This window comes from Somniosus microcephalus, chromosome 13 (assembly GCF_052327205.1).
Source record: "Somniosus microcephalus isolate GS21.2 chromosome 13, FLI_Smic_1.0, whole genome shotgun sequence".
Classification (NCBI taxonomy): Eukaryota; Metazoa; Chordata; class Chondrichthyes; order Squaliformes; family Somniosidae; genus Somniosus; species Somniosus microcephalus.
In genome coordinates, this window is record NC_140999.1 from 151740466 (window position 1) to 151768389 (window position 27924).

Genomic DNA, 27924 nt, shown 5'->3' on the forward strand with positions numbered 1-27924 from the left:
ATAAAGGCCATAACACTGGGAAGGAGAGTGGGGAAAAATTTAGGAGAAAATAACATAATTAATTTAGGGATATAAAAAACCCCACAAGCACAGTGAATATATACTTGTAATTTATTTTGTTTTTGTAACAGAAGCAATTATAAAAGCAAAGGACTAAGAGCTATCTTTAGAAATGCTCTCTATCTAACAGCACATAGGATTTACAGTCACATATATGAAGCAAACAATGTTGACATTTTATAACAAGTGGGATACATTACAGATGTTCGGATGTTCCAGCACTCCTCTGGGTTCTGCTGCTGGAGGAAGAACATTCCTAAGATTCACTGCATCAGCAGCGCATGCTCATTAGCTCCATGAAACGTCCACTTGACGACCAGTTGGCAGTCTTGGTGCTACCAGTTAATATATGGAGATATATATATATATATAAATAACATTATACAATTTACAAGAGACAGGCTTTGCTAGATTACCGCACACACTTCACTAAAAACCTTGTCCACAAAGTTTCTATTAAATATTTAAGTGCACTCATCCATTTTATAAAGTAATTTACAAGTACCTTATATATGCATCAATCTACAACTACGGACCATCAACATGAAACCAATGTCAACCCTTTTATAGCCAAAAATATTCTAATTGCACAGTATATGTAACTAGACAGCTTTATTTGTCCAAACAGGCAACTGGTTTGCAAGACAGTTTATGGTGCACGGTCAGGTCGAGCCCAAATGCTGGAATCTCAGCCACCATGAATCAATTTTAAAATTATTGTAAAATTGTATGATTTGCTTTTCTCACAAATAAACAGGTTGAAAGGCTTTGAAGCTTTTCATGCACAACTAACCTCTGAATAAATTAATTTGAAATGAATTAGCTGTCACGATTTAAGAGCCAACATGTTTTTGAGTAATCATTTCAAATATAAAATCTAATTTATAGCCCACTCATGCTGACCAAGACATGCTGCACCAACAATACTAATATATATTTGATTTTAAATGCACAGATAGTTATAGATTTCATTCTTTAAAATGGTAAAAAGAATGAGGTGTACTACAAAAAGCAACTAGTGTATAAACTTACTTAATTGGATACATCAAGTAATTGAAGACCTACTGACATGTTTTTGACAAGATATTTATTCATTCTCAGTGATGTTGAAATCGTCAGTGTTATTTCTGTCTGAAATAAGCCTGTTTTGACAGTGCTGATGGTGGTTGCAGTTGCCCGGACAGAGCCTGAAATGACTACAGTGTGATGGTCACATCATCACACTACCTGAATATCACAACTTACAAGTCCATTTTCCTTTTAGCCCTATTTGTTCCCATTCATTCCTGTCCATTCTCTCTCATTCTTATTTGTTCCTATTCATTCTGGTGGGAAATGAGGCAGTCACTAGCCATCACTAGTTACCTGTTTTGTTATTTTTCTCCCCATTTCCTTTCTCGGAGGTACCCTGGTCCATGTACCATACTTAACTGAGTGAGCTGGGAAGGTGACTTTTCTCAGTCCTCTGCCAATTCTGCAGTCAACTTACTCACTAGATAAGATGTGCAAGTACGTTCCAGGATAATTCTCACTCTTATTTCCTTGGCCTCCTTGTGGCGAAGCCCCTTACTTTTATTCAATACTTTCCCACAATGACCCAACTGAGTTTAGTTACCTCATGTCATAGCCAAAGAGGTTTCTTTTGAGAATAAAAGACCCAAAGGCGAGAGGACAGATTTTCTTTTCCTTCTCTAATTTTCAAACCTAACCTCGCCTCCTCTTCCTTTTGCTATTCTTCATGTGTGGTTATTCTTCAACCATTAGGGAGTCCTTGACAAAGGCTCCCAATCTTTCCATACCCAATGGTCACTCATACCCATTTCCAATTGGCACCAGAAGATACCAATGACAAGTGGAAGCCCTGGCCAAAGTTTCCCAGTCTAATTATACTGAAGCCCATTTTAGTGGCACATTGTTGCTCCAGCTGAAACTGGCTAATTGCATGCAGACCAGGATTGAACCTCGGACCCCTTCTTGCCTGCATGGTTCAGTACCTCACCATATGGCGGATTCACTCACTGAGTAATCGAAGAAGTCCTGACGGATTGCCTTGTGACCAATTGTGATTAATATCTGTTAAATTCTCGATTTCTTTCTGCTTTAAAAAAAAATTGTATTTTCAGTGAGCTCTGCCATCACCATAAGGAGAGCTGCCTGGTGGAAATTACTGCGCACAAATTGTGCAGAAGTTGGATTAATGTGTCATCGTGTATATAAAAATAACCAGAAGCGCAAAACCTATGCTCATTTCCAAAATTTCTAAAAACGTTGCTCCAATCTGCCTGCAAGCACAACCAGCAGTAGATGGCACAGATACAAGAAAAACAGGCATTACGTTAAAAACAGAAACTACTGTAAACACACAGCATTTGTAAAGAGCAAAGACAGGTTAATGTTTAGGGTATGAACCCTTCAGCAGAACTAAAACTGGAAAATAAATGAGCCTTTTAATAGGATTAAACAGGACAGGGGCAGTACCCATTCTCTCTCCTCCTCCCATTCCCTCCTCTCCATTTTATTTTGTTCAGTTCCATTAAGTATTTCACTTATCTTCCAGTCTCCATTTCTGATGAAGGGTCCACAACAGAAACATTAAGTTGTCTCTTTTCTTTACAGATATTGGTGGACCTACTGTGTTTTTCAGCATTTTCTGTTTTTATTTCAGCTTTCCAGTATTTGCAGTTTCTTTCTTTTTCATTGCCAAGAGTTTTTTGGCTTGCAAGCTAGAAATTCCTGTATAGTGGCCATTTCAGGATATGATAGTGGCAATGCATTCCTCAGCACAGTGCATTTAAGCACAAATACACATGTGTAATAATGATATAAACATCTTCTTTTGAGGTTTGACATTTGCGACTGTTTGGAAATATCATTGTGCAGGATTTTCCACTGAATGGATGGGCTTCCTGTTGATGGTAAATATATGTTTTGGTGCCACATTGGCATTCATGAATGTTGATGTCAAGGACCAGGTTACAATCTGTAAATGTTCAACAGCCAAATGCCACCAGAAACACAGAGACACCAGAAACACAGGGAAGGGAAGTCTAACCCACCGGCTAAGAATAAACTGGATTGAATCAATTATAGAAACTTTGTGACAAGTCCCCCTCAGGCGGTCATTAAGCTGAACTGAGGCAGAATATTTTAATACGAAAGGGGAACTTTAATTAGTCACTGTTGAGTTACAAAACATAAACAGTAGCTGAACGATTATTCAGCTGACCTACCAGTTAATCTACTTCACCCCAAATGACTTTGTCGCAGCATCATCATATGTATGTCAATGGGACAATGTTTTTTGTCTGACAGTCACTATTGTACATTTTCAAATCAGGTGGTGCACTTGCCACCCAGTGGGAAATCCAGCCCACTGTTTTAAAATGTGGTGCCAAAAGAGTATTCCCAGTTCCACCACAGGATCTCAAGAATAATTTATAGTTTGGAAGCCAAACATTCCTGATGACAGTGAATCTTTAAATTAAATTATTATAACTGAAGTGCTCTTTGTTCATTTGTTAAGGAGAGAATTCAATTGACTCATGTTGTAGCTGTGCAAAGGCCCGAACTGTGAGCCTTGACATGCACTCACAGTTTGGATCTTAGTGCAGCCACAGTACTCCTGAAGTATCTGTATAACTGCCTTATCCTACCTTTGTTACATAATAGAGATCATATTTTCATTTTTAATTCTGACTTGTTTTGTTTAGTAAAATGTATTCACATTGTTGGTCTTTTAATCAGCTAGGGAGGCTGAGAATGGTATTGGCATGATAAAAAAAATAAGTAAAATAATGGAAAGCAAAATATGAGCATGCTTAGAGAAGATTAATTTTCATCATCTCTTTAAGATCATCTTGTGATCTCGCCAGTGTTGTGATATGTCCAATAGAGGGCGATCTTGATTTGCATTTTTCTTTATGTTGTACTTTCCAAACTCAAGTATTTATAAAAATATATTGCCTAGTACCATTTGTTTATGCTGTCTGTAACCACGGGACTAAGTATGGATTTGAGATATTGTAGCTGTATTATGCAACACCTTTAAAATATGAAAATTTTGAAGACTGCAATACAATTTCTTACACAATTGGAGGTTCTTCCCCTTGAGATTCGCTCCTAGAGCTGTACAGGTTAGCCATTCACACACAGGCAAGAGTTCAGTGATTACCCCATCAATGAGGAGGTAAAAATCTCTACTTGTGCTTCTAAACACACATAATTATAAATATACATAAAAATCGTCCGTCATTGCCTTTGAACATGTCATCGGGGAAGGAAAGTTAAATCAACCTGTTGCTTTACTTGGGAACTGACTGAAATGCAGTAGGCATTGCCACTGCTGGTGGTTGCCTGGGGTACCAGAACATGGAAACAATTCAAATTTATGGTGTGTTTTCCTTTAATAAAGTTTTATACAATCAATACGGTCTTTTCATGGATGTGAAAATCATTCCTGATTTGTCAGGAGTAATGATCTCATTCATGAGGAAATACGTTATCTTTGAATAATTGTATTACTTTTGTTGGTAAATATATCACACTGTACTTTGGTGAGACAGCACTAAGAGTTGTTTTTTTCCCAGTGTTATTCCTGATTATTGTTTGCACTGAACTGGTTGGTTTATAATTTAGTTGCAAATAAGAAACTGGACACTCATTATTAACCTCTCCTCACCTCCAACAAAGTGTACACAACATAAATTACTTGAATAGGGACAACTTATTTGACTTGACTCCTGGAACACATAGATTGTTACTACATGAGCCTCCATAGCTGGATGGGCAAGCTGAACATGGTTTTCCTGATTTGTATGGAGCTTCTCCAATCCAGTTTCCCCTGTGGTAGAAAAAGTATATAACATTGATCATTTTAATATGCTATAGTTTATACAATTATTGGAAATCATACCATGATCACTGCTCACTTTCATGCATCCTTCCTTCTGCTAAAACAATACCTTAGACAAAGTGCCAGCCCTTCACTGAAGTGAAAAACCTGGCTGTGATCTGATGAAGTGCATCACACAGAACTCTGTAATTTGTAGTATATGTCGAACTTAAGGGAAGAGGTTGCTAGCTGTGCTAATGTAAGTCTGAGTTGATAGTGTCCGTACTGTGCAATTCTAACGTCCAATTCTTAATAAGCCACGCAATTATTGAAGTAATTTTGTATCAATTCCAGAATGGAAATGATTCAGCAGTTTATTTCCAATAATTGACACAGCCTTTCATGCTTTACCATTTCATTTTAAAGTAGCACAGATGACGGTTCGTAGAAGATGCATCTCATTGATATCTAATCAGTTAATGTATAACTATATAAATATCCACATTGATGCTATTTCATTTAGTGACCCCAGGTCAACATTTACATGTAGTACATTATGTGATATTGGTGTTACCAGTCATATGATGGCCTTAAGCAGTTATGTAATACTGTAATGGTTGTTAATTTAGGCATCTGCTGCTAACCACAGGACTTTATATTACCATTTTGCATAACACCTCTGCTCAATTTATTTTTAATGTGTTTTAGACACATGTTTAAATGACCCTGTTGTGTTATGTTTACATCTGCTGTAATGAGCCATTCCTGCACATGCTCATACTGAATATAGTTTAAACTAAAACCGATACCTACTTTATAGAATAGTTGCACACTAGGAATGTAGTGCGACGCCATAAGGATCCCCAGACCTTCATGTTATTGCAGGTGTGGACAGCACACCCTATTCTGTTTGATGCAGCCCAGACCATCTGAAAAATAAGGTACAATCCTAATTTAAATTAATTTTAAAATTAATGCACTGAAAATAGTAACTGAGGTGCACCATTCACACTTCAATCTTTATTACCTTCTGTACAGATTATACGGATATAAGTGATTAAAAATACATATATATTATTAAGAAAATAGGTTCAAAAAATTCTGGTGTTGAAATATAAAAGACATTGGATGTAACTCTTGCCTGGTCCACATATCTTACTAATTCTCTTTAAAAAACTGATCCTATCAGATCAGACTCTTGACATTCCTCAATGCTTACAGCACCATTTATATTTGATCAGCAGAGAGCTAGAGTGGTAAATTTCAGAAATTAGTATCACAAGTCTGAAAAGAACAGCCTTTCAAGCATCATGAACAATGACCCTGAAAACGATATAACGGAATTTTACTGTAACAGGTCGATATTTTAAAAACAGAAAATACTGGAAATACGCAGCAGGCATTCAGCATCTGTAAAAAGAAAAGGCAGGTTAACGTTTCAGATGTGGGCCCTTCATCAGAGCTGGAAACTGAAAGATAAGTGAGATCCTTAATAGGACTGAACAAAGCAAAGGTGAAAGATATTAATTTGGAATTCCGCATCACAAAAAAGAGTTCATGGGCTGAACATCCAGCAAAACTTCTTTTCTAAACAGCTGGAAAGGGATGAAAACTAGTGAATCTCTTGCAATGATGTACCTGCCAAATATTTCCAGCATTTTCTGTTTTTGTTTCAGATTTCCAGCATATTAAAAAACGGTACTTGTTCGATGTCACAGAGGTAAATATTTATACGACTTTGTGACTCACTGATGAATATACAGTAATAGCACTCCATGAATTATTCCCATTGTAGCATTACATGAATTAATTCACTGAGGAGTAATAAGTGTCCTTTATTTAAATAAATTAATTGTATGGTACCTGTGTATAGTGGGAACAAACTGCTCCACTGCATTTATTGGGGCATTTTGGGTTGCATTCTTTAGGATAAGGATAGGAGTAATAGCGCCCTTCATCATACCAGGACCTCACAAGATCTATAATAGATCGATAGCTGAGGAAATAAGAAATGCGTTATTTTTTTACAAGCATAACTAGCACAAGATTCAACAATCCCTTCATTGACATAATTCAGTCTGTATGAATACAATGCCTCCAGAATGTAAACCAATAACATTTCACATCTATAAAGAACACATCAAATGAATAAAGACTTGAACAGAATTACCACATAAATTCAACAGAATAATAAAATTTTCCCCAAATTGGCCTGGGTTTTTTAACCTGGTTTTTCGCCTCTCCCAGGAGATCACATGGTTTTGGGTGGGGCGTAGAGTATTTATTGTGATACACATCACAATTGGGTGGGACAGGCTCGATGGACCAAAGGGTCTTTACCTGTCCATCATTGTTCGTATGTTCATTGTTCGTATTCTTCACCACTGCTGAAGGAGAATGCATGATGCTTTCTTTACTTCAGCTACTGAGGTTTCTTTTCAAAATCTTCTAAACTCAGTGGCAATAACCTGTGCCTGTGGTATTTCTTAATCTTTCCAATGAGCCTAGTGATGCTTACCTACTTCTGATCTGTACTGATGAAGCTGATCTCAGTGATTTCCAATGTTACTTTTGTAATATTAACTTTTAAAAACATGACATGGAAAAAACTGTAACACATTTAACATCATGTGCTTCCTTTTCATTCAGCATTTTACATGGTGAAGGAAAGACCAACATCTTTCCAGTTATCTCTCTATAGTAAATGGGAATATGCTGAGGTCACAGCCAGCTTTTACTGATACCGCATGTGGCTGGTCAGTAAAAGGTCCATCCCTCCAGGTATGAGGGTCATAAAATGCTGTACAAAGGTACAACTTATGTAAGCTTAGCCTATTCTCTTTTTGACAGACTTTGACATGAGCTCACAAAAGATTAGAGGAACAAGATGATATGATTTTTGTGGCTGCACTCCTTGCTGTGGAATCCATTGGTAATTCCTATCCTCAGAGAAGAAATCAAGGTAGCTCTCCACGCATTTTAAAAGTTACAGTTAAATAAGTTCTGAAAGCTTCAGTCTAATCTGAAGTCAGCCGCACAAATAGCCTTGAATTTGACTTGCATCTTATTACTGAAAGATTTCAGATTCAGGAAGTGGGAAAAAATTCCATTGGCATAGGTGAAGTTGATGTGTACTGTAGATGGAGTCCTGCACTGTTTCTGTCTAAGGAAGCCTGCACAATATTGAATCCTGGTAAATGCATAATTCACCAGGAAGCATTATGCCTTTAATTGGGAATTTTATACAAAAGAGTAAAAAGGAAAGGCACACTTAAATTCTATGTTTGAATCAATTGTTTCTGTTATCCTGACTCAACTGTAATGACACTGGGTGTAAACTGAAAGAGGTGTTCCATTTCCCCAATGTCCTCATTATCCTTCACCCTAACAAGCACTCTGAAAGGGGGGCTACAATCCAAATCTGCTCCCAGGCTAGGGAGAGGAAAAAAATCTGACAGTATCTCATCACTGTTCAATGCTGAAAAGTACACAGGTACGAATGCCAGGTGAAGACAGGGTTAAGCTTGAGTTTGATGCTCTCATGGTGAATAGCCTATTGACACTCACTGTTTAAGCTCACAGATAAAGAATGGCCATTTCAGTGAGATACTGGAGAAACCATACCACAAGTCAAGAACCTCATCTGAATTAACTTTAAAAAATGACACACAGAAACATTTAATTGCACAAGACTGTTAATTGGTCACAACATAATATGGGGGAATTCTCACTTTGGGCATGGCTGGAAAACTGACGGTTGTAGACCAGCCACACATTATACACTCTGTCCAATTTTCCTTTCCATTGAGCAAAGGAAACTCGGACGGGGTGTATAACAGGTAGATGATCTGTAACCACCAGTTTTCTGCTTGTGCCCAAACTGAAATGACCTTCCATATGTCCAATTGGTTCTTATTCTTAACTAGGGAATGGGCCTCCTTTACTTACCGGCTTGACTGAATAGACATATTTTGACCTACATATCTCATCAAGCTTGGCGGTCCATGATCCCATATACAATGAGCTGCCCAAGCTTCAGCAGATTTTGCTAGTCTGTCATCCCAGAGCTGTGAGAGAAGCAAAGTGAAATGGTAAACGTCATTTGATATACTGAATAAAGAAAGTATCCTGCCTGATCTAAAGCATAGCAGAACATGCTCCCAATGATCTGTAGTGTTTTCAGGTTTTTTGACTTGTAATACCATTATTGAAAAACCTGCACCAACATTTCCCAAATCCACCACTGAATGATGTTTGAAGTCAATCTCATCTGAACCTAGAGCATTCTAGAAATCCAAATATAGTCAAAACTTGTCAGAAACCTGGGGGAATTATAGAAATAGTTCTCCTCAAATTTCATCTTACTTGGGAGGTGTTCTATGGATTATAATAGAAATTCCTACATGACCGTGGAAACATAAGAACATAAGAATTAGGAGCAGGAGTAGGCCATACGGCCCTTCGAGCCTAAACTTTCCTGTAACAGGAACTTTGTGTAGTAAGTTGCTACTGTGAGTAACCACTATACTACTATAATGCCTCTATTCAGATCAATGTGGATTTTAAGGTGCCTTTGGTTTCCCACATCTCAGAGCTAATAAACATCTATCTTAAGCTCATTGAGAAGATTGCACTGAAATGGTTCATTAAAGTCGCACTTCCTCACACATGTGCAGACTACTCTATAAGCGGTCTGCATTGGTAGCATTTCAAATTAAACTACATCCCAGTTAGTGCAAGCATCTGAAGACTTGTCATAACAGAGATGTGAAGTTAATGTTCAGCAATCTAAAATATTCCAGAATAAAGTAAAAAATACCGTGCGTCTGCTGACTGGTCCAAACTCTCCAGTGAATAACTCAGCCTATCGTCATTGGTAAATATCGAATAGGTTTAAAAGATCTGAGTCTAACTTTAAAATGTGGGGCCCCAATTTTAAATCCGGGTGGATTTTGAATAGGTGGGTAACGTTGTAAGTTAGAAACTCACGCTTTGCTCCATAAATGCGACCCGGGCTATTAACTCCCAGGCCTCATTTAAAACACACCGACTGACTTTCTACCCATTCTGGGCGGGAGATCGTTGGGAAGTGGCGGAAAATCTCGTGGACCGGAGGCCACCCAGCAACACCAGGTAGATGACGGGATCAGCTACTGAGGCTGCCTCACAGGGGTTTCATAATTGGGAAGGAGGGAAGAGTCCGTGGTCGGGGATTCCTAAGCTTTCCTTATGGGGCCCGGAGTACTCTTGCTCCGCTTGGCCCCACAAGGAAATTAAAAAACGTACCCGTTTGGCCCTCTTCTGGTCTCAATCCTCCTCCCCACAGTTTTCACCTACTGGGAAAGCCACTGCAGCTTCCCACTCAGGCTGTTGAGTTAAAATTGCAGTTGGGTCCTTATGACGCCAATGCATGATGCTGCCTTTCAGGGCTTTTAGGATCTGATAGCTGCAAGTAGAGCAGCCATTCTGCTGCTCAGAGGGGACACAGATCAAGGACCCAGTGGAATGATGACGGCTAGAGTCGACCTGCCTGATACTGCCATCTCTCAGGATAGCAGCATATGTCATGCCTCCGGCCTTCCCCCTCAGAATACCACATCATTGAAATGTGAGAGGTGACACCAGGCTGCCGAAGAACAAGCTCCAGAAATGCAGCCGGCAGCGGCTGCCTGTCAGGAGCAAGCTGCCTTGAAGTGAGGGCCACCGCAGTCCCATGACCCTTTTGCAGCGCATGAACAGCCAACCACCTCTCGTAATACTGGCCCTCAGGTTGCACCTATGGAATTGACTAGAATAGGTGAAAGAAAGGCCCGTATAGGCACCAAGCGGAAACACTTTGTTAAGAAAGACTGGAGGCCCGATTTTAACTTGGGACAGGAGTTGACTAGGCAGGGACGAGGCGTGCGGCAAACTGTCCTGACTTCGACAGCATGAGGCCTAGCAGATTTTAACTCCCAGGCCTCATTTGCATCACCTCAGTCTCCTGCCCAAAACTGATGGGAAGTGACAGCTGGCCGGCAGGTGGGAGTGCAATGACGGGAGGCATGAGGCCACCACCAGGGACGCAAAGGAATGGTCCCCGGCACTCAGGTAAGTCGCGGAGAGAGGGTTCAGGAAGGCCATGTGTTGAGGGGAGGGGGGAAGCCTGGGCTCAGTCTTCCTTGTGGAGCCCGCTGGAGTCCTCCTGGCCTCACAAGGATAGTGAAAAAAGCCTTACCTTTTTGGGCCTCTTCCAGCCCCGACACCTCTTGCCAGTAGCTTAGCCTGGCGGGAAAGCTACAATGGCTTTGATGAGCCTGATCTGCTTATTTAAAGGACCCTGATGATGGTCATCCCTCTTGCCTGCTCAGAAGACCAGGTTAAAATCCGAACCTGCAGGATTGGTGTGGGTCGTTGGCGGGTGAGATCCACGGACTTTAATTGCAAGCCTGGTTTCTGCCGAGCGGGCAGAGTTAAAATTAATGCTGACTTATTCATTTAGGTGATAATTATTGGCAGGTTAATGTAGGGGCAAAGAGGCTGATGTCTTGTCATGTTCAGGATGGGTAGTAGATTAAAGGAATATCTCTTCATTTGAAAGTGGGGGAGAAGGAGCTACGGCGGTGGTGTCAAAGGTAGACTGTGCTACACAGAAGTGAAGACTTTAGTGATGAGATGTGCTATGATGACCCTGGCAGCAGTCACTGAGGAGTCCTCTGAGTGCAGGTCATCATGATGCTCTCTTCCATTAAGTTCTGGTTCCAATGGAGCCAATGCCTCCTTCCAGTATTGTCAAAGTCCAGCCCTTTTTGTATGGTGAAGTTGTGAAGGGCACAGCAGACTACAACTATTCCTGACATATGATCTGAATACTGCAGGTGCCCTCCTGACCACAAACGCAAGACCCCAATGGTCCACTCGATGACCAATCTTGTGAAGGCATGTGCCTCATTGTGGTGCTTCTCTGCTGCTGTTCGGGCCACTTTTACTGGGGTGCATCTATGGGTGGGTAGGCTATGTCACCTGGAAGCGATCTGTTGACCTGATTAAGGCCAAATTTCAAAGGATGAATGCATTATGACAACATCCAGCATATCAGGCATTGACATTGTAGATCCTCTGCAAGTTATCAAACACAATGGTCGGAATTTTCATTACCTGGGCGGGTTGGGAGCGGGCAGTCACGTGGCGGGTCGGGACCTCGTTCTTCGTTTCATCCCACTCCTCAGAGCGACTTTCCCTTTGCTGCCTATTAAAGCAGGCCTGCATGTTTCCCGGCCCTATAAAATGGTGTGGGTCCGATGGCGTCATCGATGACTCATTTCTAGCCGGGATATTTAAAGGAGCCTTGGCCACATTACATTTGAAGGTTCATCTAGGAATGTGCAGGCAGTACATTTCGGCATTTGGGTCTTGCTCAGCCTTGCACACATGGCTGCACAGAGATGGAGGGCTGCACCCAGGTTCTCAGATGACTCCCTACATATGCTTGTGGAGGGAGTCAGTGCACGCAGGGAGGTCCTCTTCCCTTCTGATGGATGCAAGAGACCTCCACAGGAGACCAAAAGAGCCTGGCTGGAGATAGCAGAGGGGGTCAACAGCAGGAATGTGGTGAGGCGGACCTGGGTGCAGTGCCAGAAGTGCTTCAGTGATCTCATTAGATCAGGAAAGGTTGAGTACAAAGCCACACTCACCTTCATCCTGCTGTGCCTCTCATCACATCCCCATCACTCTGCCTTCCCAACCCTACTATTGTACTGCACATCATTACTCACATCAACATACCTTGCACCTTCACCCATCCCTCTCTCTCTATCTACATACTCACATTCCCATCTGACTAACCACCCCTGACACTCACCCTCATCCTAATGCAATCATACCAACAGACAACACACAAGGAGGCCCCTTTGCATTGGCACTACACTCCTTCATAGTCTCCCTCTAAAGATGTAACCCACACATTCCTTACACTCATGCCATCACTCTCACTCAAACATCTCTTCTTTCCCTCCTTGTAGAAGAGAGCACACAATAAGAGGGAGAGGGAGAAAACTGGAGGTGGCCCTCTATCATTCGCCACGTTGACTCCAGCAGAGGAGGCCGCCCTGGAGGTCTCCGGAGTTGCAAAGCAGCTGGTGGTGGGAGACAGAGAGAGGGGGACATCTCAGCAACCTGGTGACGGAATTCCATCTCATACAGTCACATGGTATACAGCAGTCACTCATATGGGGACTGATCTCAGCAGCCAGTAAATGTTCATCATGTGCATAATGGTATCGTTACCCATTCTTGATATGACATTTCCAAATCATCTCTTTATTCTCCCACAGGTCCATCAAGAGCTCCTACCCCCCGCACTGTCCAGGCGGAAGAGGAAGACGCTCCTCAGAGGAGCCTCCAGTCTCTGAGGGCGCGCCGTCACAAGACCTAAGCACACCCAGCACCAGCGCAGATAAGCACACCTTGGTGGGTCCTACACGTGATAGAGTTGGGTTGTCACCTGGTGTTTCACAAGTCACAAGTGAGCAGGAGCAGATGGTGGAGACAGGGTCAGCAGTGGAGACTCATCGCCGGAGGGCGCAGGACGCTCCCAGCTCTGCTCAGCTGCATACAGACGCTGAGCCTCGGGAGCCATCCAGAAAGAGGGCGATCCTGGAGGTGCAGGAAGAAGTGCAGGAGGCTGTGACAGGTTTTGCAACTGCGATGTCTGCAAATGTTCAGAGAATGGAGGAATCCATCTCCAACATGAGCACCACCATGTCACAGATGATGGCGACTGTAGGCTCTTCCATGGAAAGGATGGCTACCTGCGTGGAGCAACTAATGCACCACTCACATGAGCACATGCTATCTATGAAGAACAGATGGCAGAGGCCCATAGACCTCCTCTCTAGGAGGGGTGTCAACGTAGACTTGGGTCCTCATGGCCCCACTGCTGTGCAGCAAGGTGCTTACCAGCTCCTTGCTAGCAGGGAAGTGCGGGTGGAACATGAGAGGGATGATGGTGAGAGGGGACATGGAAGTGGGGGCTCCTCTCAAAGCGCTCACACTTCTCCCCCATTGCCTCCTCCTCAGTCAGAGCCCCAGATGCCTCCTGGGATTGCCATGGCCGAGTCTGCTCCTGCACAGTTGCAGGAGGAGCAGACTTTGGCCAGGCCATCAGAGGCTCCAAAACCCAGAGGGCATCCGCCAAAAGTGTCTACACAGTCACAGCAGGGAAGTGAGCAGGCTGCCTCTACCTCTGCTGAAGCCACAGGGGTTGCACCTCGTAGAAGCATGCACAAGCGAAAGATGACACATTAGTAGATGCACAAGGGTAACCACATGGGTGTTTAAAGAAGTGTTTCTGTTAAGGTTCCATTACTCTTAAGTCACATATAAAACGACTTATTTTCACCACTTTTCAGTCATGCCCAATTCTGTCTGCTACTTTGGAAGTGGCTTAGTGCGTTGGAATGAATGGTGAGACATAATGTTATCTCCAGCAATAGGGGTCAGTATGAAAGGAATGGCTTGGTCATTGTAGGGGATGCTTTATGGTGTTGTTGGGGCAGTGGGGGGGAAACCTGGCACAGCATGTTGCAGCCATATGGGGATAATGCAGGAAGTTAAGTAAATCTGACCATGATGAGGCCATCCCTGGCCTCCCAGGCAGCAACATGCTCGGGTGCTGCTGGCATCTGGACCTCAGGTTCCTCCTGCTCCTCCTCCTCATCTTCCAGCTGATGCTCCTCCTCCTCCTGTTCCTCTGAAGAGGCTGTGCGTTCAGAGCCTTGCTTCTCATACAGTGCTAATCCTCGTTGCTGCACTATGTTGTGCAGGGTGCAGCAGTCAATGACGATTCTGGAGACCCTGGCTGGTGCGTACTGAAGGGCTCCTCCAGATCTGTCAAGGCATCTGAATCGCATCTTCAGCATGCCTATTGTTCACTCTATGACACATCTGGTGGACATGTGGCTTTCATTATATCTCTCCTGGGTCTCAGTACTTGGCTTCCTCAAGGGTGTCATGAGCCATGTCTGAAGTGGATAGCCCTTGTCTCCAAGCAGCCAACCGGAAAGTCTGTTTGGAGGTGCGAAGAGCTGAGGGAAGGTGGGCTGGCGCATGATGAAAGAGTCATGGCAGCTGCCAGGGACTTTGGCACACACATGCATGATGATCTTCCCATGGTTGCAGACGAGCTGCACATTGAGTGAGTGGAAACCCTTGAGGTTCACAAAGATTCCTGGGTGATGATGGGGTGCCCTGATGGCCACTTATGTGCAGTCGATGACGCCCTGCACCCGTGGGAAGCCAGCCAGAGCCACAAAGCCCAGTGTGGTGATTATTCCTTGATTAGTAAAAGTATTGTGATTCGTTGTTTGTTAACTGCCTTGGGATATGTGTTGTAATCTCATTGGTAGTTGATGATCACATGATGTGTTGTGGCTACCTTAAATTCAGTCCTTTTCTAGCTTTAGTTGGGACTGGATGTAGAAAGATATGCTGCCGATTTTAAAGTTAATAAAGCCTAACTTTGGAAGGCAAATCTATTCTTTATTTCAATTTATTAACTTTATGTTAGAATGGAGCGATATCTTCAACCAGAACGATTCAAGGCTGACCCCAATTCTGCTGGAGTGGATGATAAATGGAAACATTGGTATTGTACATTTAAAAACTTTTTGGGTGTGTTGGATCAAGAGGCTCTAAATAAGCTGAATATGCTGATCAACTACATTGACCCGGATGTATATAAATATATTTTGCACTGTAAAACTTATGAAGAGGCTACTTCTACATTGGAAAAGATTTTTGTTAAACCAAAGAATGAGGTATTTGCACGTCATCTTCTATCTGCCCGTAGGCAGCAGGTGGGAGAATCTTTGGATACTTATTTACAAGCACTTCGGTGCCTTAGTGTTGACTGTAATTATAAGGCTGTGACGGCTGAAGAATATAAGGACGAATCGGTACGGGATGCTTTTATTAATGGATTACTGTCTAGATCAATTCGTCAGCGGTTGTTAGAAAATAAGACTCTGGATCTTAAAAGTGCTTTTGAGCAAGCTTCTACATTGGATATGGCTCAGAGAAGTTCGGATTCTTATGCTCTTTTTAATCGGCCTGCGACTATGGTTTCGGCAGTTTCGGATGAAAAGGAATTATGTGGACTTAATGGGAGTGGTTTACTAGATTTTGAAACAGTTTCTACTTCGGCGGCCGTTGCCTCTAGGATTCAGAAGTGTTATTTTTGTGGGAATATCCGGCACCCTCGTCTGAAGTGTCCTGCTCGGGAGGCTGTGTGTAGTAAATGCGGCAAGAGAGGTCATTATGCACGTGTGTGCAAATCATCAGGTTCAATTACCTTCCCTTCTCCTGGTGTGGGAGGGTCTTCCTCCACTACCTCTTCTGTGACTATTCAGCCTTTAGATAGGGCATTTATTGCATCAATTTCTGCTGCATTTGCTCATGGCCTAAACAAAGCTATAGTTACGGCTCAAGTTAATGGGTTGGAAGTGAAGGCCCTTATAGATACGGGCAGTACTGAGAGTTTTATAAGTCTTCAGTTTGCGAAGGAGAAGCATTTGAAAATTTTGCCTGTTACGTATCAGGTGTGTATGGCTCAGACGACCCTTACTTCACAAATAGCTGGTTGTTGCTTTGTGAAAATGGTTCTTCTAGGTAATACGTATACTGATATACGCCTATCTGTTTTGCCTAATCTCTGTGCGGATATTTTGATTGGACATGATGTGCTTCAGTTACACGAGTCTCTTAGTCTTTCATTTGGAGGGACTAAGCCACCTTTATCTATTTGTGGATTAACCTCTTTATCTATTCCTCCATTATCACTTTTTTCCAATTTGATGTCGGATTGTAAGCCAATTGCTACCAAGTCAAGAAGATATAGTAGTCAGGATAGAGAATTTATTAATTCTGAAGTTCAACGTCTCTTATTGGAAGGAATCATTGAACCTAGTTGTTCGCCTTGGCAAGCACAGGTAGTTGTCACGACTAACGAGAGACACAAGAAACGAATGGTGATAGACTATTCCCAAACTATTAATAGGTATACTCAATTAGATGCGTACCCTTTGCCTAAGATTGATGAGCTTATCAATAAAGTATCTCAGTATAAAGTTTTTAGCACTATTGATTTAAAGAGTGCTTATCATCAGATTCCTATTGTTAAGAAGGATCAACCATATACGGCCTTTGAGGCTGGTGGAAAGCTGTATCAGTTTTGCCGAATACCATTTGGTGTTACTAATGGTGTTGCTTGTTTTCAACGGGCAATGGATGCTTTTATAAGTGATAACTCCCTCTCTGACACCTTTTCATACTTAGATGACATCACAGTGTGTGGCAAATCAAGGGTGGAGCATGATTCTAATTTAAAAAGATTCCTTCAAGCTGCGGAAAAAGTTGGTTTAACTTTTAACAAAGAGAAATGTGTCTTTTCGACTACTGAGGTAAATCTATTGGGGTATATTATTTCGGGAAATAAGATTAAACCAGATCCAGAACGTCTGCGACCATTGATCGATTTACCTTGTCCTACTAATTCTAAGGCTTTGCAACGAGTTGTTGGACTGTTTTCTTATTATTCTAATTGGATTGCAAATTTTTCACGGAAGATCCGGCCTCTTATTCGGGTTACGACATATCCTCTATCATGGGAGGCCAGGACATGTTTTGAGAATTTTAAAAAGGATATTTTAGGAGCAGTTGTGCATTCCATTGATGAGCAGGTTCCCTTTGTGATTGAGACGGATGCTTCGGATTTTGCAATTGGGGCTACTTTGAACCAAAATGGAAGACCTGTGGCCTTTTTCTCACGTACTTTGAATAATAGTGAAAAAAGACATTCCTCAATAGAAAAAGAGGCATACGCAATAGTAGAAGCATTGCGTAAATGGAGACATTATTTATCGGGGCGACATTTCACGTTGGTAACTGACCAAAAATCTGTGTCCTTTATGTTTGATGTTAAACATTTTGGAAAGATTAAAAATGATAAAATAATGAGATGGAGGATTGAGTTGGCATGTTACCATTTTGACATAGTTTATCGTCCGGGGAAGGATAATGTTGCTGCTGATGCACTGTTGAGGGCTTATTGTTCGGTGATTCACGGAGATACGCTTATTAATCTTCACAATGCCTTATGTCATCCTGGGGTTACGAAGATGATACACTTTGTACGCAGTAAGAACTTGCCTTTTTCAGTTGAAGACGTCAAGCGGATGACTTCATCATGTTCTATCTGTGCTCGGTGTAAACCGAATTTCTTTAAGCCTCAACGAGCTCATCTTATAAAGGCTACTTCTCCTTTTGAACGTTTGAGTGTTGATTTTAAGGGACCTCTTCCTTCAACTACTCAAAACCGATATATATTTACTGTTGTGGATGAGTTTTCAAGGTTCCCTTTTGCTTTTCCTTGTGCAGATGTATCAGCTGCTACAGTTATTAAATGTTTGACTCAACTTTTTGTCATCTTTGGGATGCCTGCGTATATCCATTCGGATCAGGGAAGTTCTTTTATGTCTTCCCAGTTGAAGGAATACCTTCAGAGTCGGGGAATTTCTACTAGTCGAACTACCCCGTATAATCCCCAGGGTAATGGACAGTGCGAACGATACAATGGGGTGATCTGGAAGGCAGTTATGTTGGCGTTGACATCCCGGAACCTTAAGAATACACAGTGGGAAATGGTACTGCCTGATGCCCTGCATTCCATTAGATCATTGCTTTCAACGGCTACTAATGTGACCCCCCATGAAAGGCTCTTTAACTATCCGCGGAGATCTACTACGGGATATTCGGTACCTTCATGGCTTACTATGCAGGGACCTGTGTTGCTTCAACGCCATGTTAGATTGTCAAAATATGACCCCTTGGTGGAGGAGGTGGAGCTGTTGGAGGCAAATTCCCAATATGCTCATATTCGATTCCAAGATGGGAAAGAAAGTACTGTTTCAATTAAAGACTTGGCTCCTTGTGGGGGCCAGCCCTCTTCTGAGGATAATAATAATGGTCATGATTCGGATAATGTGGATGCTGTTACAGATACTACGAATATTTCCAATCCGATTGCAGATAATCATACTTCTATTAGTTAGCCTTTGATAGATGTTTATAACTGTCCCAGTGCATCTTCTGATGGGATTTCTAATCCGGAAACCGTTGAGAATCGGGATATGGATAGCCTTCCTGTTGAAGATACTTCTGTGCCTTCTGGCGTGGGAGGGCAAGGAATTTCACCAAGGTTAAGAAGGTCGACACGAACAAGATATCCGGTCGACCGATTGAAAATGGACTTTTAAATTGATAGTAATGTTTTAAAAATTGTTGAAATATTATAGTATATTGTTTTAGTTGAGAGATACTTAATACTTATGCGTAATGTTATTATTTGTTGTTGTTCATTTAGTATTGTGTTATGTAAATAGTTTTATTCTCGTGCATAGTTTAGTTGTAAATAATTAATTGTAAATTGTAAAAGTTATTAGGTTAGAGTATATTTTAAAGGAGGGGTGAATGTGGTGATTATTCCTTGATTAGTAAAAGTATTGTGATTCGTTGTTTGTTAACTGCCTTGGGATATGTGTTGTAATCTCATTGGTAGTTGATGATCACATGATGTGTTGTGGCTACCTTAAATTCAGTCCTTTTCTAGCTTTAGTTGGGACTGGATGTAGAAAGATATGCTGCCGATTTTAAAGTTAATAAAGCCTAACTTTGGAAGGCAAATCTATTCTTTATTTCACCCAGCACCCGCTCAGTAATACTGGTGACATCAGTGGCAAAGTTGATATAATTGGCTGACTTGTCAAACAGGGCATCGGTGACCTGTGTGATGCATTTGTGGGTGGCGACTGCAAGATGCCGCAAATGTCTGCTGCAGATTCCTGGAAGGAGCCTGAGGTGAAGACGTTGAAGGTGCTGGTGATTTTGACAGCCACTGGTAAGGCATGTCCACCAGGGCCTCTGGGCTGCAGGTCTTCCTCCAGCAAGCTGCAAATGTCTGTGACGAACTGGCGCGATAGCCTGAGCCTCCTTTGGCACTGCTGCTCAGTCATGTTGAGGATGCTCATCCTCTGCCTGTATACTCTGTGTTGGGGGTATCGCCTATGGTGAGGCCATCCTTGGCCTCAATGTGCTCAGGTGCTGATGCCCTCTGTCCTGTGGAGCATCAGGTCATTGAAGAGAAGGTTGGTGGTGTTGTTGTTGGTGCTGTTGGTGTTGGGGCTCATCGTGGTCTGATTCTGAGGACCAAAGTGAGACAGTATAAACGGCACCCATGCTGATGTAATAGATGGCAGGTCAAGTAGAGATCAGAGAAGCAATCTGTCAATGGTGCGATAGGTAGTAACAATGAGGTGAGCGTGGTTTCTGAATTTGCAGAAAAGACTTGCAAACTGTAGACATCTAAATCAGTGCTGAAAATGCACTCACCAACAGCATTTCTCCTAGGAAAGTAAGCCGGTGTCAGGTGGCAGTATTTATTGTGCTTTCCATGCTCTGCAGTAATGACCTCACTCAATGACCACTGAACATCCACCTTAGGTTGACAGATGTGGTTCCCGAGCTGCATGATTCCTGTGGTCATGCAATGAAATTCAAAATGTCTGGTTAAAAACGCAGTTAAGGGTCTGACAACAAGGTAATAAATTAGGTCGCCCACCTCTGCCGTTTGGGTCCGTGCCGTGCTGGTAAACGCCCCTGAGTTAAAGGCGGGAGGAGGCGGGATGACGGCGGGTTCCCAAAGCGCTCCAATTTATTTCCACTTTTACTCCCGACCCGCCTCCAATCCCGCACACACGGCAGCGGGAAAATTACAGCCGATGTTTACATTGAAGGAGTGGAAGCCCTTCCCGCTGAGAGGACATTCTATGGGAGCACGCAAAGCAATGTGGTTGCCATTGATTGCACCAGGGACCTTGGAGGAGCCAGCAGCCCCGTAAAACTGAATGGCCGTTTCTTGCTGCTGCCTTGCTGCGATGCCAAAGGTGACAAATTCCCTAACTCTCCTGTAAAGAGCATCAGTGATCTGAGGAATGCATGAGCATACATGCAGGCCTGGTTGATTTTACAGAGCTCACCTGTGGCTGTTTGAAATGGGCCATTGTCATAAAGATTGCGTGTGCTGGTCATCTTCACAGGCATAGTTGTATGACACTACCGTTGTAGGCCTGATCACAGATGGCGACGAGACAGGCTACAGGGAGGAGGTAAGAGCCCTAGCAGAATGGTGCAAGTACAACAACCTCTCCCTCAACATCAGCAAAACAAAGGAGATGATCGTGGACGACAGGAAGCGGCAGGGGGAGGGACACACCCCAATCTACATCGAAGGGGCTGAGGTGGAGAGGGTTAGCAGCTTTAAATTCCTGGGTGTATTCATTACGGAGGACTTAACGTGGTCCAATCACATCGACGTCATAACCAAGAAGGCATGCCAACGCCTGTTCTTCCTCAGGAGACTGAAGAAATTTGGAATGGTCCCCCAGATTCTCACCAACTTCTACCGGTGCACCATCGAGAGTATCCTGTCTGGCTGCATCACTACCTGGTATGGCAACTGCACCGCCATAGACCGCAAGGCTCTACAGATGGTGGTGAAAGCTGCACAACATACTATAGGAATTAAACTACCTGCTGTGCAGGATATCTACCCTGGGAGGTGCCGGGGGAAGGCCCTGAGAATCATCAAAGACGCGAGCCACCCCAGCCACAACCTCTTCGCCCTGCTCCCGTCCGGTAAGAGATATCGAAGCATACGGTCTCGTACCAGCAGGTTTCGAAACAGCTTCTACCCCCAGGCCATAAGATTCATGAACGAATAATTCATTACAGTATTATTTATTACTGTTGTTTTATTTATTATTACTGTATTTCTATTAGTATTTTTATCATTGCTATGCCATATTTATTCCAATGTTGGGAGGATTCGTAAAAATCAACATTTCATTGTGCAGTACACACGTTTGCTGCATATATGACAAATAAAATTGAATTGAATTGAGAAACAATGTGAGCAGATGAGCATGGCAGTAAGTCGTCATGCAGTAGATGGCAGTGCTCCCCATTGCCTCTTTGGTGAAGCACAATCTTCTTATAAACAATCCCTCAGCAAGGACCTTATATGACCTTTGCTGCCTACATGCTCTAATGGGGGGCCGGGGGGGGGGTGGGGCGCGGTAATATCTGGTGGGCTGCAGGAGTCTCCTTGTTCCATCCTGTGCCGCTCCTCCTCCTTCAAGATAAATGTGCTGATGGTGTGAACCTGTCAGAAGCAGTGAGAAGCAAATCCGGGTGTTTAAAAGCAGAATGGCGAAATAAATGCTGCAAAAAGTGCTTCACAACTGCAGAAATCACCAGTCAAACGCTTCAGGCTCAGGAAGTCCTCACTTCTGGCTGCATCGGTTGACCCTGGCAGCAGCTGCACCTTATAAATCTCCGTCTAAGTGACCCTGAGTACATTGCAATTGTAAAAGCAGGAGATAGGAAGCTGCAGCACCATTGGCCCTCAATAACATATACTGAAATGAGGGCACTTGGGAGTTGGTGGGTGGATTGTGGAAAGGGCGGAAAAGTGTGGGGGAACTCGGGGAAGTGATTTAATGACGGAAAAGAGCTGGAAACGGCAGCTGCCCAATTTTCATGCAATAAAATTTTCTTCCCTTGTTCTACACTGCTGACCCACTGAACGGTATGGAAATTCACCCCACGGCCTCTCTGAGGGTATCAAAAACCGTGGCAGCCATAGTCAATCATCATTTTCAGAATAACGACACTTTAAATAGTTTTGAAGATGTTATTTATCCTATATGTAAGAAATTGTCCAAAAATAGCGGAGAATGACAGTAGAATTCATTGCTCTTGGACACTTCCCATTTGGCCTTCTGTTTTTATATGGGAACTCGCATTCTCCTTAACAGAATCTCCAGATGACAATGTACATTTAAATGGCTAAAAATCTCAGGCAGTTAGAAAGCAAATGCTGTTTTTACAATGAAAGGCACATAAACAAATTTTGCCAAAACATTTATTCAGAACTTAACACAGTCACGATAATCACCACTCTCAGCATTAGCAAATTAATTAGATATCTTCTTAATCATAGTACTGCAAGGAGGATATTTCAAGCATTAGAATATATTGTTTGTCAAATCTATGATCAGATCAATTTGTGTTTGCTGCCTCATTTTAAAGAATGGTTAATGGGCAGAAAATAAATACATAATATTCATGTTCGCTTAAATAAGTGTTAATGAAGTTTGACTGTATACAGTGTCTTGCATTCTGAGGCACTAACTAAACTGAGCTATCATTTGAGTCAACACAATTCTGGTCAAATTGAAGATATCCAAACATTTGGCTCAAATCATTGAATCTAGAGAATCTAGAGAAATCGTACTAGTCAGGAATGAAATTCACGAAGTGTGAATAGGGATACTCATTGTTGTAATAATTCCATATGATCTAGATATGTATATGGTGGATTTTTTATATAATGGATTGTATACCTTTGAAGGCTTTTTACTGATTGATTTTGATACCAGTGCAGATTGCATCCAACCAGAAACCCAAATGTCACATGACAAACATGTGCATCACACGGAATAAAATAATGGGCCAGAATTTACTGTCAAAATAAAGATGAGGCTAATGGCATTTACTGTTATTTATGCGCAAATCACACAACAGGTCCAGATGAGGGCAGGTGTGTGGTTAGATGCGAAAATCTGGAAGTTGCTGTCTGAGATGCGCTGCTCTGCCATTAGCTTCCCAAAAATGGCATCTCACTGTCTGACTCACCATTGAAATGCATTGAACAGCATCAAATTCCTGTACTTGCACTGTAGATATGAACTGAACTTGCCACAGAAAGTTAGGGCTTGACTATTTCAGTCTAAGTACTCTTTTAACAGCATGATAAATCTTAATTACTGCCAAACAACCTCTCTGGGGCTGAAAATTAACGTTTACAAGTGTGGCGCCTCATTCCTTCACCTTTTAATTGTTGTTGGAGATTTAAAATATATATATTAAAAAAATTTAACTTTTACTTTCTGTCTCTTAATCCAATCTTTCTTTTCCTCTCTTTATTTCACTTTCTGTAACTGTTGACATTGAATTCACTATTCTAACTTACACTTCTTGATCCAGACTCTGCGCTTCTCATTAACAATTCTTCAATCTGATTGGTTAAGGAGATACACAGTTGCTTGTCCTGTTCACACATATCCCAGATGCCCTGTAGAGGGCGCTGCACCATTTTGATCTCATGAAAATTAAATGGGAAAAGGCAAATCTAACTGATCCCCGGCTACTATAAATTCTGGCCCATAGTGTCCGCTGGATCGGTCTACTGCTATAGTTGGCATAATTCATAATTAATTGTTAGTTTGTATGAAATCAAAAAGATCAGATTCACCTAATCAACAGAACAGCAAAATCCAACAACATTATTTGACATGTGGACTTGGGATTTGTCACATTTCAGGATTTCTGACTATAGTGCCAGGGGTTATAATATATGTTAAAAATGCTACCACTGCACTAAACTTAGCTCTCATTGGTTAAATTCATATAATAGCAGGGCTTGGAACTGTACATCAGAATTCGGATGGGGTGTCAGAACTGGCTTGCTTCAGGCAATGAAAGCTAGTTTGGACATTTCAGTGATTGTTCACACCTACTCTCGTCACGGTACCTTGATTCATCTGAGCTTGGCAGGGGTAATAACCAAGGTAGCAACTAGGGTAGCCTGGTGAGATTCTGCTTCCTGGAGTCAAAATTATTAAAAAATAAGAGAAAAAAACATATCCAGGGCAGTCAGGTCCAGAGTGCAGGTGAGTAGTTAGAAATGATTTCATTTAAGTCAAACAAGGTGATCCACTAATGTGGGAAAGTATAGAACTTTTATTAATTTGCATTATTACGTGATGATAATCTGTGATCTAAAGTTGATGTGGGGTGCATTGTCAAGGTAGTAGAATGTGTATGTTTCATGTCACCCGTGTGTGCAAGGGTGAAAATATGTTCTGTTTTTTCACATTGCCATGCACAAATTCCAAAATACACAAACTATTTTTAGAATGGGAAAAAATGTAAATGGCAAATGTGAGCAACATATTGCTTATTTTATGGTTATTCAGCCAATTCATATTTAAACATTATGATCTGTTATAAAAGCTGTAATGAACACAATCAAAGCTTAATTAAATATCCTGCAGGGCCCTAAGACGCAGGAGGAATTTTCAATCCTATAAATACCCACTTTATTTCAGTTAATTCTTTTATTTTTAATCATAATACTTTTTTCCCATGCACATAAGTTTAGATTCTCATTTGCTTACTTAGTTACTGGTAAATTGTTGGCGAGCTGCACTTTATGCATCTGGCACCAGCTGTGACCTCAAAAATTCTTTAGAAGCTAAATTTTAACTTGGCTTGAAATGTAGCATTACACAGCCATGTTACATCAATGGCGATCACTCCTGTAATAGTCTGTTGTAAATTCTTTAATTGAAATAAGGGAAAATATTGGAATAAAGATAGAGGTGCATTCAGAGCTGAAATATCACATTTAACTAACTATAAGATAGTCACCTGAAGCAAAATTTCATTGAATGTTCAACCAAAAATGTATGTATAATTCCTTCACAGTAAGGGTTTTAAAAAAAGTAATCTTATAAAAATGACCTTTTTCTTTCAACATTCAGAAAGTGCTGTCATTTAATTTAATACCTGTATTATTAAAAGTCACCCTAAACTCTTCCCTGGAGTTTCCACTAGGTTGCGCTGGATTTTTCAACGCAATTCGCCAGAAATCGGCCAAACCAGCATGAAAGATCGAGGAATTTCAAGCGCAAATTACGTCCTGCACAAATCGAGTATCTTTTACGCTAGTTTAAAAAAACACCGCTGGAAGCCGGCCCTGCCCACAAAACTGGCCACGCCCCCAGATTGAATTTATCACCATGGCAACGTTTCCGCTAATTGGACCTGTTTGCGGGCCTTTGAGGAGGCGCTTAAAATTACATTTTTTCCAGGCACAAAGACACTATTAAGCACCTTTTAAAAGCTTTTATATATTTTTAAATATTTAATGTACTCAGAAACTGACTACTGTACACCAATGAAACTAATAAATGGTTCTGTATAATTTTTTTAGTCATTTTTAATTATTTCAAATCAGGTTATTCACAGGTGGTGGACTAGACACTGATTAAAAATGCTTATTTTTTGTGATAAAGCCATTTGCAGCTGTACTAATAAAACTGCACCAGTTTAGCACTCTTAAATATATCAAGGAATATTTTTAATGCAAATTTTAAAAAAAATACGTTCTAAAATGCTGCCCGATTGTGCTGGTTCATGGAAAATGTTATATTTGGCAATATGCAAATGAGTTTGAGCAGAAACGTGAGCTTATTGCCCATCCCTAATTACCCTGCGAAGGTGGTGGGTTCTTTACTTGAACCATTGGGTGATGTGTTGAAACAACTGAGTGACTTGTAGACTCAGAGGGCACACCGTGGTGTGGGACGGGAGTCACATATAGGCCAGACTGGGTAAGGACGGCAGGTTTCCTTCACTAAAGGGCATTGATGAACCAGTTGGGTTTTTACGACAATCCAACAGCTACATGGTCACTTTTACTGTTACCAGCTTTTCATTTCAATATTAAAAAAAAACTGAATTCAAATTCTCAAACTGCCATGGTGGGATTTGTACTCACATTCTTTGGATTACTGGTCCAGTAACATAATCAATAGACTATCGTATCCTGATAAAAGTTAACTGCTGCTCTTTAACATTAAAATGTAACTAATGTTTGATGGTGAGTGAATCTCGGCAAAAGTGGTGCCACAAATATGTCCAGAGAGTGCTGCCAAACTGACAAGAGTTCCAGCCAGGCAGCACCACATTTACACTGCTTAGATCCTGCCTGGAGGTGTAACAGGAGAGAGCCGTGTGCAGGTTTGGATTCAGGCGGGGGGTGGAGCTCTCTCCCAACAGTTCACTTTGAAATATTTAGACGGTGGAGAATTCCTGCTCTCTAAACATTTAGATTAAGCTTAGGTTGGTTTACAGATCTGTGAGCACTTTGTAAAGCAGGGTTGGCACTGCAGGGGATTTAAAGTCCAGGCCGTGTCAAACTGAAGTGGCGGGAGACGACCTCCTTCTCAGGAGTCTCATTCCCTTCCCCAGAGTCAGGTTGTACCCGGAATCCGGATTGCGGATTCGCACTTCCAGTTTACAGCTGATGCAGTGAGGAGCGCGACTGCCGCTCTGCTAACCTGTGTTCCTCTAAGTCAGTACTGGGGGTCAAAGCGGAACCTGCACTGTGACAGCACTCCCAAATATGGAATAAACAAAGCAGCAAGGTTTTCCCCAATCGTATTTACTTTTACTACCTCTCGTGATATCCGATTTATTAACAAGTTATCGATTGAGTCAGATTCCCACTCACCATGTACTCCATGTTGGCGGCGGGCGGGAATACCTGCGACCTCACCCTGTTGTGATAATCCAGGATCACCTTGCGGTCTCCCTGGGAGATCTGCCGCTTGCGTCTACTGCGGGGGCCGCCGTCAGCAGAGGGGAACTTTCTTAAATCAGGGTCGGTCCCGGCAGCTGGGTTCACCGTCAGTTCGGTGACATTAGATAGCACAAAGGCGCCAGACTTCGGAATGATCCACAATAGCAAGCTTGTCAAACAGAGGCGGGTGTGTAGAACAGTCATGACACCTTCTGAGTACCAAATCTGTGCTTGCAGAGTAATATCTAAATCAAATATAAAAAGGAAAGACCTCTGAGTTTAATTTTAATACTTGTGCATTCAATAAGTTTGCAATACAAAAATGTCATATCACGCTTGACTTTTGGATGGAACATTGCAAAATAAAGAACGCAGGATTAATTCTCCAGTAGCAATAAAATGCCTCGACTAACTCTAATCGGCGAGTAAATAGAATGGTCCCCTCAGTGCCTCATACCTGAATCCTTTGGCCAAGAACAGCAAAGACCCAAACTGAAGCCTGTCGCTTGCA

At 42.0% G+C, this 27924-nt stretch overlaps 1 protein-coding gene across 1 annotated transcript; it reads right to left on the bottom strand.

Annotated features, from left to right (window-relative positions):
* Positions 1-27691, bottom strand: LOC147108669 (peptidase inhibitor 15-like). The gene is made up of 5 exons (XM_086005365.1): positions 27345-27691; positions 8840-8958; positions 6755-6887; positions 5705-5820; positions 1-4900 (listed from the first exon to the last, which is right to left on the bottom strand). Exons 1-5 carry the CDS (start codon positions 27615-27617, stop codon positions 4765-4767), a joined length of 777 nt encoding a protein of 258 aa, XP_085861491.1. The 5' UTR covers positions 27618-27691; the 3' UTR covers positions 1-4764.
* Between the last annotated feature and the right edge of the window lie 233 nt (positions 27692-27924).

What these genes read in the sequence shown, in the direction of transcription:
- LOC147108669 (XM_086005365.1), bottom strand. Translation starts at nt 27,617, where the DNA reads ATGACTGTTCTACACACCCGCCTCTGTTTGACAAGCTTGCTATTGTGG. An exon ending in ATGTCTATTCAGTCAAGCCG is followed by an intron (nt 6,888 to 8,839) that starts GTAAGTAAAGGA and finishes TTATTTCCTCAG; the next exon opens with CTATCGATCTATTATAGATC. An exon ending in TTTGTTCCCACTATACACAG is followed by an intron (nt 5,821 to 6,754) that starts GTACCATACAAT and finishes CTTATTTTTCAG; the next exon opens with ATGGTCTGGGCTGCATCAAA.